The sequence below is a fragment of the Scaptodrosophila lebanonensis genome, unplaced genomic scaffold (assembly GCF_003285725.1).
Source record: "Scaptodrosophila lebanonensis strain 11010-0011.00,11010-0021.00 unplaced genomic scaffold, SlebRS2 tig00000043-arrow-pilon, whole genome shotgun sequence".
Classification (NCBI taxonomy): Eukaryota; Metazoa; Arthropoda; class Insecta; order Diptera; family Drosophilidae; genus Scaptodrosophila; species Scaptodrosophila lebanonensis.
In genome coordinates this window covers 3798887-3817407 of record NW_022060545.1, presented here as the reverse complement: position 1 = coordinate 3817407, position 18521 = coordinate 3798887, and the positions used below count along the sequence as shown (strand labels likewise).

The window sequence follows — 18521 nt, the reverse complement described above, 5'->3', positions numbered from 1 at the left end:
GAAAACTGCGGTACTATTATCCTATTTTGTGTAATTTTCAATTTAATTTAAATTGTTCAGTGGAAGAAAAGCAATGAAATAATTTCTTTTGCTAAAAGTTTAATTTAAATGGAATTCTTTAGAGTGTTCTCTTCAGTAAACTTCAGTTTTAGCATGCTTTACGAATTATACAAATTATTAAAATGGAAATGAGTAAATTATTATTTAGTTTCTCATTTCGCTTCCAACAAAATAGACTGGAATTAATTCCATTTAGTTGTACCATTTTAATATACAAAAGAAAACGTTAATTTAATCAAAATATTTGGTAAAATAGCTTTTTTTTTAGTTGCCAAAACCTATAAATGAAATGTATATAAGAATGTTGCCTTTTTGGAATCGCAGTTTTGGGTTCGCAAACTTGGCACTGCAGTTTTGGCTTTTTGCTGCAATTTATAAATCATTTATAAATCATTGTGGCTCGAAAATCTCAATTCCCTCCACGACCAACCATTATTAATTCTTAGAGTCTATATAACAATAAGCCAAAAAGTAGCTAACGATTGATTTTCAGTGTGTGCGTGTATGTGTGTGTGTGCGTGTTTGTGGGTGTAGAATCTACACTGTAGATGTGTGTGTGTGTCAAGTTGTGAGATATGCAAAGTTAGCTCTGGGAGGCTAGTCAGTGTTTAAAGTGGCACAAATATGTTCCGGGAGTGGAGTTTATTTTTGGGTGCAGGTCGCGCGCGCGTGTTGCAAAAATGCAAGTGAGAGCAGTTTACAGTTAGTTTCTTTAGTTTAATTTGTTTTCATTGTTTTTCTTAACTCAGCAGGTTGTTGCGACCTTCTAGTTAGTCTTCGATAAAGTTTGAAGCTTGGATTCGAAGCGAAGCACACGAATTTTTATTAATTCAACAATAAGTACAAAATTGAAGCGCATTCATCGACGCTGGGCAAGCATTTTCATCTTGGCTTCTTCACGAGACTGGTGGACCTGCAAGCAACAACACGAAGAACACAATAGACAACGACCACAAAGCACACACACACTAAACACACAGCACTTTCAATTAGGGACAGCCCTAAGCTCACCTCTTGACGCCATGCCGTGGACTGGCGGGTGGTGTGTTGGAGGGCGATGGCGGCGCCGAGCCACCCGATGAACCACGCGAAGAAATGGACAAGGTAGAGGCACGTGGAGCCGTACAGCCCAAATAGATGGCTGAGCCCTTGTCCGCATCGCGCAAATCCACGCGTGAACCGTGGACGGAGGAGGGGACAGAACCTGTAAGTTTAACAAACAATTTAGTTTCAGTTTTGGAAAATATAAACGTTTGAGTAATTATTTTATTTTCATGAATTTTGAAGTTTACTTGCTATTGCTTATTAATTCATTCAAGAGAGTGTCCCAAACGTCTAGTATTTGTGTGAAGATAATGAAGACGCTTTGGAACGATAGAAATATACCGGCCTCTTTGTTTTGGGCTAATCGTCTGTAGTTAGTTTAATCTAGTGTTTTCGGAATGGGAATAATGTAAGCTTCAAATTTTCGTTTATAAAAAGTATGTACATGTAAATGTTTTTTCACAATCGGTAACACTTTAAATCGTACAAAATTCGAATAGATCGACACAGCGAACGTCGAACTTTTTACAAATCTAGTTGGCCCATATCTTTTATATATTATTATCTTGAATAACAAATACTATAAGCTTTAATTTTCATCGAATGAAAGAGATCAATTATGTGCCTCTTATTGTTATTGATTTTAATGGATTTACCCGATTTATTTATATATTTTTTTAGAATAGATTGATACAGCGAATGTCGAATTTTTTACAGATCTAGTTTAGAATAGTCTAGTCTAGAATAGCAAATACTATAAGCTTAAATTTTCATCGAATGAAAGAGATCAATTATGTGTTTTTGATTTTAATGGATTTATCCGATTTCTTTTTATATATAATTTTTAATATTATTATCTTGAAAAACAAATACTATAAGCTTTAATTTTCATCAAATGAAAGAGATCAATTTTGTGCCTCTTATTGTTATTGATTTTAATGGATTTACCCGATTTATTTATATATATTTTTCCCCTTTTTTTTTGAAACTTATTGTTAAGGTCTCTCAAAAACCCACCTGTGTAAGCATGCAAGCCTGCAGGACTGCTTCGGGGCCGTACACCAAAGCCGCTTACAGTGCTCGCGCTCCGTTGCAGCTGCGTCGAGTTATTTGCTGATTCCTTGCGCTCCTCGGCGCGCATCAGACGGCTGCCAGCACTGCTGACACGTGCCGAGTTGGCATTGGAGCTGCTACCGCCGCTATTTCCGCAGCCACCACTGCCGCTATTACCGCCGCCGCTATTACCGCCGCTGCTACCACTACCGCCGCCGCCGCCGCCGCCACCACCGCCACCACCGCCACCACCGCCGCCACCACCGCCGCCGCTACTGCCGCTAAAACCACCGCTTCCGCCAGCAAAACCACTGCTACCTCTGACGCTGTATCGTGATGGAGACTTCTGCAGCTGTTGTCGTTGATGGAGCTCTCGACGCGCGTCTTCAATAGCCGCCGCGTATTCCGCCGCCTCGGACGAGGTTGTGGGTGCCTGTTGGGTCTGTTGCGACTGCTGGCAATCCTCCTCGTCCTCGGGTATGCGTTCACCGCCAACGGAGCGTCGCGGTAGTGGCGAATGTTTGGGCGATGTGGGACAGGACTGAGCTGTGCCAGCAATGGCACTGACTGTTAGGCTAGTGTTGCTGTTAGAGGAGGCAGCGCGCAGACGCGACTGTGTAGATGCGGTGGAGGGACGGCGGCGGAACAAGCCCTTCGTGGGGTCCATGTTGCAAACGCCTACGGAACATAAAAAAAGAACAGAGAGACATAAGATTGGGATTCATTTATTGGGCTATTGCGGATATTTTTGCTGTATTTCTTGTTTTATGTTTTATCTTTTTGGCTATTCAGGGACTTTCGGCGCTTTCTTTGCTGCGGCTTTGGCTGATATTCTTTCTGTTGGTTTTGCATCGGTGCCACGTGCTGATCGTTTTGCACAGGGTTTTGTTCTTCTACGAATTTTCTAGCTAATCGCTTCATATGTGCCGCAGATGGTCCATGGCGCTCATCATCACCCGCATCCTCATCGAGATTGTTCACAAAGCGTCCCACATTGCCATCGGGATTGTAGTAACGAACATTTGGCATAATATTCTCGCCTGAGCTGCTGCTAAACGGCGCTCTGAGTTCATCTTCCAATTCCTTATGCAGTGTACTGGCCTTCCACTTGTCCACAGCAAAGTTGAGCGTGTACGCTACATTTGTTGTAAGGTTCCCTAAGCTATTCGCGACTAACGCCGCTTCGGAAGTATGTTCACCTGTGGGACATTTTTCACCGCGAGAGCAGTTGCCCTCGCATATGTCACGATTCTGTAAGAGCTCCTGATAATTGTCCAGGGCCATGATGCACTTCAAACGATCCAATTGCTCTAATGCCGATGATGGAAACCGCTCGCGCAGCCGTCGTCGCTCCTCCGGCAATTTGAACTGCTCGAACTCCTGCAGTTGATTTTGAAAGCCCGCATTTGGATTAGCTACGGCCCGACCCGCGCGAACCACCTTCAGTGCCTCTTTCCAATTGAGATGCGTGGCCGTCATAATGTATGCGACGGCGACTGTCACGGAGCGCGACATCCCCGCCAGACAATGGATGAGTACGTTGCCCTCTCGCAGTCTGGCAGCGTGAATAAAATCATTGCACACAGAGAAGTATTGTGAGAGATTCTGATCCGGCGTGTCTGATGCCATGACGCATAAATAGTGTTTGTCCTGTAGAAAATAAAAAAATTAAATTATATATAATTATAATTCATGCTCATTTTGTAAATACACACCGGCAGCAGGCGCCGCGGACTGTCATGTATGGCTATAATGTGCGATATTTTGAACTTCTCTAACTGCTGATGATCCTTGGAGTCTCGGTAGTTGCCCACGTATAGTCCCGGCAAGACCTTTGAGAAAAAATACTTTTAAGTTATTGAAAATACTCAAAAAAGCCTATAACTTTATATAAACGTTATGCATGAGTACTTTGTCTCTACCTCGCCCATGTGCCAGTTCATTTTGTTTGTAAATAAGTAATTGTGGTTTCAACTTAATATGAAATAGAAAAATTTGATTGATAATTGTTTCCCGGGCGACCAGGTAAAATGTGTAGGAGAACAAAGTAACAGCTGCTGAATGTTAAAAGCGTTGCCATTTGCTTTTTTTGAACAGATGGCAGCTTTCTGAAGTTCCATGTTGAAAGCTCTTCACTTTGAAACGCAATGAAAAGAAATGTCTTCGGACCGTTAACAGCACACTGTTAAGCTCTGTTATCACTAACATAGTTTGACTTTTCTGTTGGGCGTTGAATGGTTGCCATAACAAAACAAAATAATAATACACAACAGCAACAAATGTTCTAGAATAAATAAATAATGCGAATTCGATATATGTACGCACCTTGTTCATGCCATTCCCCATGTTTCTTCATTTATGAGTGGCGCGCTGCTTCAATTTCAGAATGAATTGCCGTGAAGAGAATAAAAGCTGTAAGTAAATAGAGGAATATACATACATATTCATAAGTATACAACAAAAGTGTTTTGCTTGACAAGTTCAGGGCAAGTGTACAGACACATACATACACTCATACATATATATACATACATAAATGCCAACATCTACACACCGACTGCTCCAAGGCTATGCTACGAAGGCGGAAACCTAAGCCTTCGCTCAACCGCACATCCACATCCCTTTTTTCTGCCTACCCGTAAGTTGCCATTGATTGCAACAGTTGCCCCTGATGAAAGTGCAAGTGGCAGCTTCTGCCTTCTAAGCTGTTGTGACAGTCAGTGGAAGGCAACCCAACAAAAAAAAAACAATAGCTGCAACAGCCACCAGTATAGTACAACAAACACACACAGTCAAGAGACAGACACAAAAGGCAGCGGAAGTAAACAAACCTTGACGCTGACTTTGGCTGCAACTCATTAGCGGACTTTATGGACATCTAGACAGACAGGTCTGGTCTGACAATGTACAATGTCGATAATATTCAATTCTGTTACTCATAAGGTTCATGCTAAGTTATTGAACAGAAAGCAAATGGCAAAAGTTAGCTCGGCTATATTCTATAAGCCTGCCATATGGCATGGCATATGTTTGCTTGGCCCTCAAAAGTAGGCTAGGTAAATTTTGGCACAACAATAAAAGTTTTGTCATCACAGTCACTTGTCTGGCGCACGTTTAAGCCATTTAAGCGTATGTAAAATAAACAACAGCAGCGTCATCATAAAGTCAAATACCGCAAGACAACTCCTGCCTTATGTAACAAGAGTAAGTAGTGGCTGCTAAGCTAACAGTACAAGCTGTGTAAATAACAGTGATGTGCAGAAAACTGTGCATACCACAACAATTATAATCACGATTGATTTTCACTTTCTTGGATAACTGTCTGTAAATCACTGTTAAATTCACCTAACCAAAGATGAAATGAAAAATAATTTAATTCTTTAAATTGTTTTGATTTAAATTTATTTGAATTTGAAAGGACTTTCTATAAATAAATCAACAATTGAATTATAAATGCATATAATATAAAGTTGAGAAAAATTGGTATTTAGACTGAGAGAACAGAATGAAATTAATACCTTTCTTGCTTGTTGAAACTTTTCCTATTTGGCCAAAGATTTATAGATTTGAGTTGAGATATAACTATCAACAAAATACACATATCTATAAATTTTGTATAGCAATGGGTAATTCAATAAAAAATAAATGCTAGTTAATACACAAAACACATACTAAATGAATTTGGGTCAAGTCAAAATAAGTGCAATTGCCTCTTTGGCTTAGTTAATTCTTCAACTGCAGTGAATGTTTCCAACATTTACTTATTGAATTAATTTTATATATAAATAAGTTTATTATTAGATTTGACATGATATCTGGCTTAACTGAACTTGCAACAAGACCAGGAGTCATTTTTAGATAAGCTTAGCTGCAGTGAATTTACTCTTCCACGGACTAATTCAATTATAAGACTATTTCAATTTCGGAAATTGTATTCTCAGATACGCAGTTCGCAACTGCGAAAAGTTCTCCGTTTGTAGTTCACATTCAGCTTACACTTCTATAGTAATCACAGTGATTTAGTCTTTGCTCGTCCGCGATAATTCGCGCATCTTTGGCACACACACACTAACATTTAAGGCTGCGCCCGCGGTTATGCTACGGAAATGCGCGTAGGCGGACTCATAAATTTATACATTTACATAAGCACACACACACACGCACACACAGATAAACAAGTATGCAAGCGCATATGTACATATGGGGGTGGGGGAATTAAAAGGGAGAGGAACTGTAAAAGCAAATTGAATTTGAAATGCGAACGTGTGGCAAGTGGCGCGTCTTACATGCAACTGCCGCAGCCGCTGCGTCGGATAATGTTAATGGGTGCACCGCACTGGAGCAGCAGCAACAGCAGCAGAAGCCGTGGCGGGGCAAGTTGACACTGCGACAGCGGCACTTGTGCATTTTAATGGGTAACGAGTGGGCGGGCCAGTTGACAAGAAAGGCGCAAATTACAGATAAGGCACGTGTGCGACGTCAGCAGTGGCAACAACTGTCACTTAACTAACGACAACGACACGTTTGCTCAGCTAAATGAGTTGCCCCATCCTATCGCAAGCAATTGATCAACACAGAGTGCCACAAATTCAGCTCTTTACCTGCGCCCAGAAAGGATTTCAGCTTAAAATAGACCAAAATGTGCCAAAAACGCTGAAACGGCCGACTTGGCGAAAAAGTGGGCGGACATCGGCCAACCATTCCGTTCGCAATTCAATTCAATTGATATGGCATTTGTATGAGTATACTATATGTATATATATGTATGTATGCTGTGAATATATTTGAGTTTGTGTTAGTGTGCGTTCTTTTTGGCTGCCCAAATATTTTAAGCCATATTATTGGAAAACATTTTGTGTGCACATTTCTATTGAACAGGCTGACAAATTTCTAATGAAATCTTGTTGTCGCATTGATTGTGTGTACTTACGATTATGTGTTGGTATGTTAGTGTTTATGTGTGTGTGTGTGTGTGGAAGGCTGCCAAAAAAAAACTGTAGCTTGTACAGCCGCGAACAAAAGAGCAGAAATGTGTTGCATGCTTTGGGGCGCAGCGTCAGCCAATGACGTGGCAAATGAACCGTAAATAGCGCATTCAAATTTGTGGCACAACTTTAATCAAATTAAACGCCTGCCAATTGTTCGTCCAATTTCCTTTATAGCCTCACCTAACCAATGCTTCTCCTTCAATTACGCCTAAGTGATCAACTGCCAGCGACCCCCACGTGCTCGTCCGTCGACACAGTTTGCTGCCAATTTGACATTCTTCGCCATTTGTTAGTTCCGCCGTTTGCCGTTTTGGCCGAGTTGGCACCAAGCTCTTCTTTTTTTTTTTTTTGTGACATTCATGCAGCTAGTTGGCAATGTTTGTTCTCCTTGATGAAAATTAATATTTGTTATCTGGTCTGCTAGCGTTTTTTAATTAGCCAGACAAATATTAAGGGCCAAGGCAGGTAAAAATTAATTTGTTTGCAATGAATATGCAAAATTCTTTTTCGGACAAAGGGCTGTAGGATTAAAAAGCTCGCAAAGTAACAGTCTTGTGATTGAAATTATTTTGGCTTGCAGTCATAATCAACATTTTGTGTATACCCTTCACTAAAAAGTGTAAGGATGTGTTGTTTTTGTGGTGTAAGAAGAAGGAAGAATAGTAGACCACATCATATACACGGAGCGTTCCAAAGTAAACAGGACTTTTTGAATCTAGCGCCCCCTGGTGGCGCTATCTATATGTCGGTGCGTTAGAATCTGCTATCTTTATCGATTGTCCAGTGAGAATTTCACGACACTTCATTGATTGGAAGTGAAGTTATTGCGTTTTAAGTGTCAGTATGTTTGCTTCGAACAAAGAGCCAACATTAAATTTTGTTTTAAAATTGGTAAAACTTTTACCGAAACGTTTCAATTGATGGAACAAGTTTATGGCGATGATTGCCTATCCCGTAGCAGAGTGCACGAGTGGTTTCAACGTTTTCAAAGTGGACGTGAGGACAAAAATGACGATCAACAAGTGGGCCAATCAAAATTCGTGATCACTGAAAATTCCATTGAAACTCAGCCGAAATCATCATTGAAATTGATGGAAATGGAATTGAACATCTCCAAACCATCGATTTATCGCATTTTGACCGAACATTCAAAAGGCTTGTTCAACGAGCTAAAACCCTCGTTCGACATGCTTTTGGATCGTGCAAAAATCTGTATTGAAGCAGAAGGAGATTATTTTGAATAAAATAAATTAATTTTGCCAAAAAACCATTTGTTCTGTTTTTTTTTTTTTTTAAGTCCTGTTTACTTTGGAATACACCTTGTAGATCTTGTCTGCTTCAATGAATATTCCGACCCCACGCTTAAAGCGTACGTGTTATATCTTTTTTACGGGCACAGATAATTATTATAAATTATACTGAAGAGTCAAAAAGAGTCGGTCGTGGGCAAGATACTCTCATTCCCTAAAATTACGCACAAATTAGGAAATGTAAATTACATAAATATTGCATTTATATTCCTTTACATAACATAAACAAAAACGAACAAAAATGTCAAATAAATTGTGCAGGATTAGTTGGGCAAATTTGAAAAAGGTGAGCAACTTCAGAGAATAAATATGTGTGATTATAAAACTTGTTTAAATAAATGGCTAGAATGATCTATTAGTTAAATTTATGCACAGTAATTTACATGAAATGTGGAAAGTCCCAAAAAGCTAAACGTTGTTTCGTTGTTTGGTACGCAATCAGATAAAACAAAATTGCATTCTCTCAGAACAGCAAGTTGGCGAAAAAGTCGTGGTTGGCTTAACTTTTCAAAGATATTTTAATTGGTCGCTCAGATGTGTTTGTGAGCGGGCCTGGCACATGCAATGATTTTTTAAAATGCCATTTACATTTCAATGGCATTCACATCTAAGCTATCTAAATAAATTAGACGACCTCGGCCTTGTCGTCATGTCAATGGCGTTAAAAAACAAGCGGCTAGCCATTTCCAGCTGTTGGTTGGTAATGGCGTGCGCCAAAGGGGCAGCCAAACATTCAGGGGTTGGCGGAATCAGGCATGCAGGCAATTATTTTATTTAGACATTTTACATTTTACATGACCAATAAAATATGTGCGCCAGTAAATGGCACACCTAACACACACACACGCAGTTACATTCAATGCCCACAAGCCCACAAGCGAGTTGTAGTTAAGTAGATCCGCTTTATGACTCCATTTTGTACTGCCACTGACTGCCACTGAGTCATCACTTATGGAAATAAACTAAAGGACGTCGCCCGCCCGTTGGGGGCATTATTGTTGTTGCTGTTGCCCAAAGCTCAACGACTGTGCAAAATAAAATAAATGATTATAGCCGAAGCAGCTATGAGGCATGAAACAACAGGACACACACACTCTCCTCTTTGACGCTTGATGGCGATTAAGTTTTGTGTTATTTTTCGTTTTTTCTTTTTTAAATAAATTTGCCACATGACAACACGCGGAAATTGTTTCCATCATTGGGAGGGTAAAAAAAAAGAGGGAAAGTCTTGTTACTTCTGAGACAGGCAGACTAACTGGCAGACAATTTGGACAGCATGTGGCTGTTGTGGCTTTGCCGGCCGGCATCAGTTGTGGCACAAACAGCGCCGTCTTGTCTGTGGCGAGGAAAAAGTCAGCAGACTGGCAACTGGAAAGAAACTTTCAACCGACAACGGAGAGCTGTCGGCTTAGCCTACAAGTCGCCGTCGTCTTCATAGAAGTGCGCTAGGGTGTGGGGTGAATAATGGTGGGTATTATATATCCTCTCTCCACATACATACTTGTACATATATAGCAATTTGGCTTAAAGTGAAATTAAGTATTATTACATTTGAAATGTATGTACAAATTGTTTTCGATTAAGGCCTGCAATTATTACATTGCACTAATAATAATTGGATAATTGAACAAAATGACTTTGTTTTTTTCATACGTTATAATTTATTTATGCAGATTAATCGATTATTGCTATGGAAAGTTATCGATCGCATAGCTGAAGAGGGTGTGCAACCTTTCCAGAGTGGCAATAAACTAGCTTATAGCCATATAGTATTTAATAGCACCCCAAACTAACTTGATAAAACGTGTTGAAATAAAATATATATATGCTTAAACATTGTCAAATATATACAACTGATTTATTTTGATGTGCTTTTTATAGTCAACTATCTAAAGCTACCATATTGGTAGGCGAATGCATACTGGATTAATAAATTCTAAATAAATTTGCTTATAAACAGCTTTTAATAGAAAGGGGCTATTACCAGGCTTCTATTGATTCAAGAGAATCAAAAGACTTTCTGTCAATCGAAGGTGCTCAGTCTGTCGCTTCACTTCCTGCCAAATGGAATTGCTGGTAGGCTTTAGTTTCCTCCGCTGTCCCCTTCCCGTTGTCACCGAGATCCCAAGCAGACGATAAAGCTCGCACTTTAATATTAAGTCCATTCAAACCAATTCAATCCCACATTCCAACCCCAATCATTCCGCTTTTATCCGATAACTTAATAACTTATTTAATGACAGCTCTGTTTTCAAATCACTGAACAAGATTTATTGCAACAACTTATGAATCACTGGTAGCTTGAAAGAATATATTTCTCATATTTGTTTATTAACCTTTGAACCTTACGGCTACTATTGAACTCTTGCAAAATGTTTGCCAAAATAAATGTCACCCACAGAAATTTATGCCAGAAGAAGAACTGTGAAAAGCTGTCGTTTCTTTTCATTTCCATTGTGGATGTGACCTCTGAAGTTTTTAAAGCAATCGGTACGTCGAACTTAATCCCCATAGCTTAAGATATATGTACGCATTTCACAAGTAAATTTAATCGCACCCTCTGGGCCATTTTTTTATACATTGCTGTTGATCTTGTATGTTACATTGCGACGCAGTTGGAAGCCTTATGGCCCAGAGCCATAATAGTGCCCACAATTTATGTTTGTTGCTGTTGTACACATTCATATTTATTTTGAACGTGCAACAATAAGTTGGCCCTGGTCGGGTCAAATGCAAATATTTGTCATGCAGCAGCTTCAGCGCCTAAACACACACACTTTAAAGCCTTAGGCTGGACATGGGCGTGCAAGAATGCTGCGTAAGGCAGTCTATGGGCGCAGCTGTATAGACAAATTATTGCGATATATATGCCTATATGCTGGTTTGGGGCCCACTGAGTCCGTCATGATTAAGTGCTGGATGGGCAGGCAATGCGTTGACAAAGGCAATAAAAGTGAAAAGTAATTAACATGCGAGACTATTGCAAGGATGCGCGGAGGATAAGCGAAAAAGCAGACGGTTCACAACAGACAAACAAACAGTTACACGTGCACACAGGTGTTTGCGTGTTTGTGCGCGTGTGTGTGCCATGTGCTTTGGGCCAACGAACGACCTTTTGTGTTCACTTGGCTTTATCCTAAGTAAATTCATTAAAATTCTAGACACACAAATACAATTGCACAAGTGGCCGAAAGTTTAGTCACAGTTTAGTCCTTTTTTTTTTGCCTGCGTTCCTTGCAAAACACAAAGCAAAGCGTGTACATTGACTTTGTCATGTTCTTTGCAATGCCTGAGTTGCTTAGAAAGGAGGCTAAATACACTGCGAGTGTACCTTAAATTAATCAGCATGATTGGGTGAAAACGACAAATAGCGAATTGTTCGAATGGCATTCGAATAAGTAAGACAGACAGCAGACACGTCGTTGTAGAGTACTCGTATAGAGCCCATTAAATGGGCGAGCAATGCAAATAAAGTTAGTCTGTCGCTCGCAGGATTTTTTGAATTAGTCATTCCAATAGCATGAAAAAAAAAAAATACCCATGATAGGGCTTTGTTAACTTGAAAACTTGTTAATGCTTGCATTCTTAATTGGAATATTGTAGGACCTTCTTGCTTGAGGAGGATTCAAGGATTTAGTTGCAAGAGCTCTCCGTTTTTTGTTGAAAACTTTGGCTTTGTCCTATCGATCAAGATTTGAATTCTTAATTTAATGCACTTAGGCGCATCGCTGACTTTGGAATTAAAAAATTAAATTAAATTTTAAAATCTAGAGCAGTAGTGGCAATGGCAAATAATTTGCACACAAATAAGTCGAATGGAAAAGTTTTCTGGTCATAATCTATATAATGTTTCTACAATTAAAACTCATAAGAATTTTATACTAAATTATAGTTTCCTCCTTGGGATTCCTTGGGATTTAATTTTTAAAACCTGCTTGTAATGTATAACCAATTTGTTACTTATATTTGCATATATAAGAAAACTTTATCCTAATAAATGAATAGTATATTTGTTCTGAAATTTATGCAATTTGAAATTAATTTCAAGAACTTTCTTCTTTTTTTAAAATCTTTATTTAACATCTGTCCTAAGGAGGACAATTATTAAATTATATGGCAGCATTGAGTACTTACTATAAGTATATCGAATTCTTTCGCAATTATTTGACAAAATTTAGTCTAATTTTATTTATATTTGTTTCAAGAATAATTCTACTTAAAATTAAAGATTCCACCAACCAGATAATACCAATTCAAATCATAACCCAAAAATAAAATTTTCAAATTTTTGAATGTGATAATTCTTTTTTTTTTTGTGAAGAAGTTCAGAGCTTTTTGAACTTGTGAATCAAATCAGTCAATAAGAAGGATAACTCTAGAGCTTAACTTGCAGGTTATATTATATTCTTATATTTTTAATAATTTGCAATAAGTTTAAGGCTCGTTTTGGGAAGTAAAACTGAATAGTTAAATCGAAACAACGGCTGTTATATTTTATTGCGTTTTAGTAATTCCCAAAGAAACGTTTCAAAATAATGGAATTTAATGCTAATTTTTTAAACAGTAACGGAAATGGCGGCACGTCCTTGAATTATATTTGTTAACTGTGTGAATTGAATTTAATTAAGTTTGCATCTCTTCTTCAGAAGTACTCTGAACAAGACTTCAAAACAAACTCTCCTTCAAATACCCTGCAGTGGATGTTACAGTCCAACAAGGTTGACTCTAGACTTGCCTTACCATTCTGGGAGCCATAGAAAGTGTAGGCCCGGCTAAAACTAATTAACTGCATTCAACGCGCTCATGACATACGGCCGCATAAATTCTCCACTAGCTGTGCTCCCAACTGGTCCTCCAGCCTAATCCTTGCGCGCTGCCTTGTCAGTCACCGTTGAAATGATTTTGCTTGTTTGTGTACATTTTCTGTGTTTTTGTGGGGTGGGGGGGAGGTGTGCTGTTGTTGGGTTGCGTGGGGACTGTGCGCGAAGGTCACTTGCCAATGGCTAAGCTGGCAGCTGCTGGAACTGCATGCAAGCCACTGGCTCTGTATGTGGCAGGGATTAGGGTCTGGGTCTCGGTCTCGCCTGCACTAAAATATGCAATGAAATGGAAATGTTACAAGTTTGAAGTTAATGCGTTCAACATTCGCGTTGCAAACCCAATTTAAATAAATAATTAGCTACCTTTTGTAAATGCCACAGCCTTTGTGTGAGTGTGTTTGTGTTTGTGTCAGCTTTCGAACTAATTTGTTTTCGGATACGGACGAGGAAAGCCAATGCACGAGCATGTGACTACATGCTGGCATAAAGTTTTGTGCGCACCGTGGGAAATTAAGCAAAATGATGTTTAATTTATTTATTTATGCCTATTTATTATGAAAAGAGGCGGGTGGTGCGTGTGCGTTTTTCTGTCCCCAACAAAAGGGAAAACTTAAATGGTAATTGGCACGCTTGGAATGTGAAATAGTGTGTGAATCAGCCGAATTGTGGGGAATCGTAAATCGTTCCTCAGAACAACAGCCTGTGATTGCGGGAGTTTGGAGATTTTAACAACAACTGCATGTTTTTCCAAGTCTGGAAAGTGCATTAGATACCCTTATAATAAGTACGTTATAGAACGAAATTTACCATCTCAGAAATATGAGTAGAGAATATTCTAGGTATGTTCGGAATAATAGCAATTGAAGTTGGAATCTTTAATAAATTGTAAGATAATAATAATCGGTTACTGGAACACACATTATGCTGGTAAGCACAGACGGAGGATAAATACAGCCGGGAATAAGGGACGACTATATATAGAAGGATTTTAATAATAAAGACAACTCATGACTTGAACTCTACAAATTGTGGTGCATATTTATTCCTAAAACAAATGCTCATGTTCTTCAAGCTAATGGGTTGCAAAATATTAGACTCTTGAGAACTACAATTTAGTGTCTTAGAAATAGGTATTTCAGGATGAATCAGTTAGTTAGAAAAACGCAAGGAGAGGACCTTCTTTGTTAATAATTTATTATTATCTCGCTAACAATTAAAAAAGCAGATATATTTTCCAATGCATTGCCACAAGTCTCTTACGAATTCATTCAATACTTTTTCGAAAATATTTAATCAAATAACTTAAGGCACTTTTTCCAAAGTCATAGATGGACTGAAAAACTTGTTCCCAGAAGTGCTTGTCTTCTTTTCCAAAAACAAAACTCCTTCCAGTACCACTAACAGTTGCGTTCATGAAAGGGCCCTCAATTTTTATAATTATTGGTAAGGTGGTAGTATCTAGCCTTAAACTTGGGGTTGTAACAGTCAACTTGGAAGGAGCTTTAGTTTTACTTCTAGTTGTTGGTGTTTTTGTTGTTTTTGTTGTTGTTGTTTTTGCAATGCTCAGACCCAATATACTGACGAGAACAAACGTACTGTAAAGCTTCATCTTGTGGCTCTTTAGAAATAGTGAGCTATTTTTTTTACGACAGCCTCAAATCGTTCAGATATGGTTGGGTAATTTTTCGAAATATGCATGCAGTTGATTTTGCGATAACGAATTTTTACCCAACATTACAAATCTAATTTGTTGCCATCCTTTAATTTGGCGAGAAGTTAAGATTTTTTTAAATTTTTATACTTAATGATGTGCTTAAATTTCAATAAAATCATTGAATTATATTATTTATAGAACTATTTAATTTTCGATCCAAATATAGTAAAGGCACCTATTAACATATTTGTCGAATATAGCATTCGAGTATGTTTTGTAAAATGCTTTAATTGCAATCTTTATTTTCTTATTTATGCACATTTTTTTTTCTGGTTTCTTAAAAGGGGCTTGCATTCCGTGTTTGCAGGTTTCTTTTTGCAATATTTTACTTAATATTTTGTTGCATATGTTTGCGGCTTACTTTCCGGCCCCAATTACTATCTTGCCAGCTCCAAAGCCACCTCCACCACCTCCCCCACCTTTGCCATCCGCTCCGCCAAAAATATATTGAAGAAGCCTCAAAAACCAGTTGGTCTCCTGCTTTCCGTCTGTTTCGCGTCCAAATCCAAATCCTGCGCCTCCTCCACCTCCAGTTATGGTCATATTAAATATATTAGGCAATTTCAATGATCTCCCTTTTACAGTCGAGTCATCGGAGCTTGCGTGGACTAAGTACAGACAGAATACTAGCGCCAATATTGATATGAGGTGCATGGCGAAGTTTCAACGAATAAAACTGCATTGACATTATATAGACTTTGAGCCATGAATATCGAATATTATTATTACTTATTAAATATCCATAAATAATTGTTAGTTAATGCGGAACTTGTTGCGTCACGAATTTCATACACAACTGAAAGGGCCTACTCCTCAGATCTGCTTCTGGCATCATATTAAATTATTTATTTTGAAAATGTCTTCAGTCAGTTGCTAGGCTTATTTGCCTTCATGTACATATATTCATTTAAATGGTACAGTGAGTTAAACAATTATTTTCCCACTTGAAAGTCTATCTTGCCAATTCCAATTCCGATTCCTTTGCCACCGTTAACAGGAAATCCAAATATGCCGTAAAGAATAATGTCAAGCAAGGAGAGTTTTTTCCACGATTGTTGCCCAGACCCTCCACCGATAACTACGCCACCACCAGTAATAGTCAAATTAAAGATATTAGCGCGTTTGGACGATCTTCCTTCGGCATGCAAGACTTCAGTGTTTGCAAGTACTACGTCCAGAAAGAGTACCAGCGTTAAAGTTGAGAATAGATACATTGCGAGCTTTTGCAGAAACTGCGTTGATACATGAACATATACTCTAAAACCCCTCCATAATAATAATATCCGTAAATAAAAACTGAGCCATTACTAATTGTAAGTATTACAAACGTTCACTTACAAAAAAGTAGGCTACTTGTAATAACCGATATGTATTGAACGCTTTAGGAACTATTTTCTAGATTTTAGATTATATTATTTTTGAAGTTTCCAAAATGTACACATTCTGATATAAGTGCTGATACCAAATAAAGTTTTAATTACTGCTTTGATAATGACTTTTTGCCTTAGGATAACTGCGCAAAAAATAATCGGCACTACATACCCAAAAATATACACATAAATTATATTTAATTAAGGCATCTTATTTATTATTACAATGATTGCTATTTAATCATTAACCCACTACCTTCAATGGTATCATAAAGAATTGATTTTCTATTTTAATAACCTCCTAAATAATCTCTTAGAGCGTAGTTATGAAGACTCCAACCCTAAAGTTCTGAAATATGTACATTTTTTCACAAAAAGAGAGCAAGGTAGATCGAAAACCATGCTTTATGAGCTTTCCATTTTCATTTTAACTCCTTAACTCTTTCAGTACAAACAAATAATAATATTAATTTAGTTTCGTATCGCACACTATATTTTTATGAATTATTTTGTTATTATACTCCACTCAATGGCATCTACACACCAGCTTTACGGACTTGTATTTAAACATTATTCAAATAAATATTATGAGTGTAGTTTGAAAAGCTGCGGACTTATCACAACATTTGTTAGCTCTTGTCAACATTTAAGCTGAAGCTTCCCATAAGTGCCGTGTTCAAATATCGAACAAAGTCATGGCCTTTGGCATTGCATATCAATCAAAATTCCGCCGAGGACGGAGCACGCTGCGTATGAGCAATCCCAAAACGGCGGTCGAGCATGAGACAATGTGATTGACTGCAGTCATCGAAATGCTAACGAAGTGTCATCATAACATACGTACATATGTATGTACCTTTAGATGTACATATATGCTGTCGGTATAGAGACTAATCATGCATCGCTCATGCATGAAAATGTGTAGAAACGTGTTGGGCCGGGCAGATGCAATCGAATTGATTGTTGTAAGTAGCTGGCAAGCGTACACATACACTGTTTAGTCAGCATTGTTGGTAGGATAGTCTCAGTGGCTCAGTCAACTTCACAGCACATTTGGCCAGCTCGGTAGCTCTGTCATGGACTATGCACATTATATTACACATACGCCATGTGTGGCATGATTTATGCCCATGCTCAAGTTGTTCAGCGGCAGCTTGAGGCAGGCAGACTGTTACTAATTCCCGAGTTGCGTGCCGACACCATTCCGTTCCCTAGCATTTTATTTTTTCATAGTAAAAAGCTGAAACGCCGCAAATTATGCCATATAATATATAATTTTCTAGCCATTTGCGCCAAGTTCGGCAATGGCAGGGCCAGAAAGTGGCGCAAAAGTGGCGCAAAAATGGAATGAAGAAAATCGAATGCTGGAAGGAGTGTTTGGGTGGGGGTGTGTGTGTGTAATTCAGCTGAGTAAACAGAAATTCATAAAAGCATTTAAATAAATGTGGGGTACGTACTTTTTTGTTACAAGTATTTTAGCTTCCCCTGCTTGCTACCGCGATTTTATTATTGTGGTTGTTCCTCCTCAACTTGGCGGTCAGTGGTGCGTTAACATGGTGCGGTGGCGGCTTCGTTTAATGAGAACTTCGCCCACTCACACACACCCATACACGTACATGCCAGCATGCACATGCACGGGGCCCCTCACACACATACACTCACACGCAGACACGGGCTACATCAACAAACGTCTCTGCGGGCGAGGGGGGGGGGGGGGGGGGTTTCAACTGCTCACACTTCTCTGTTATATCACTGCATATGCGTATCGCCGTCCCAGCCTCGAAAGCGATAACGCACCAAAACTATTTTCGCACCGGAATTTTGGTTTGTTTTCAGTTTTGGTTACCAAAAATTTCGTTTAAAATTTTATGCTAAAATGTTAACGATTGACAGCTGCCTAAATTGCTACTGCATTCGTTTCCTTGTTATTGCGCATATTTATATGTACATATGTAGTTAAAGTTTGCAGTCAGAAGTTGAGAAGGAATAGTGGATATAGTAGCAACAACAGCAAAATAGCCGCGGGAAATATGTAAAATCGAGTTGTGCAGAAAATTTGCGCGAGCGCGCGCGCCAAAACGCTTCAAATGCTTTTCACTGACTGAGACAAATTCGAACTCTTTGGGTACGAAGACGACATCGACATCGACGACGGCGACAGC

The 18521-nt window shown here is 38.8% G+C and overlaps 1 protein-coding gene across 1 annotated transcript; it reads right to left on the bottom strand.

The window, feature by feature from the left end:
* Window positions 1-859: 859 nt before the first annotated feature.
* On the bottom strand, window positions 860-18039 carry LOC115622281 (protein phosphatase Slingshot). The gene is made up of 8 exons (XM_030516183.1): window positions 17817-18039; window positions 4483-4569; window positions 3873-3989; window positions 3357-3807; window positions 2483-2835; window positions 2122-2302; window positions 1072-1264; window positions 860-973 (listed from the first exon to the last, which is right to left on the bottom strand). The coding sequence occupies exons 2-8, from the start codon at window positions 4501-4503 to the stop codon at window positions 943-945; spliced, it is 1347 nt and encodes a 448-aa protein (XP_030372043.1). The 5' UTR covers window positions 4504-4569; window positions 17817-18039; the 3' UTR covers window positions 860-942.
* Between the last annotated feature and the right edge of the window lie 482 nt (window positions 18040-18521).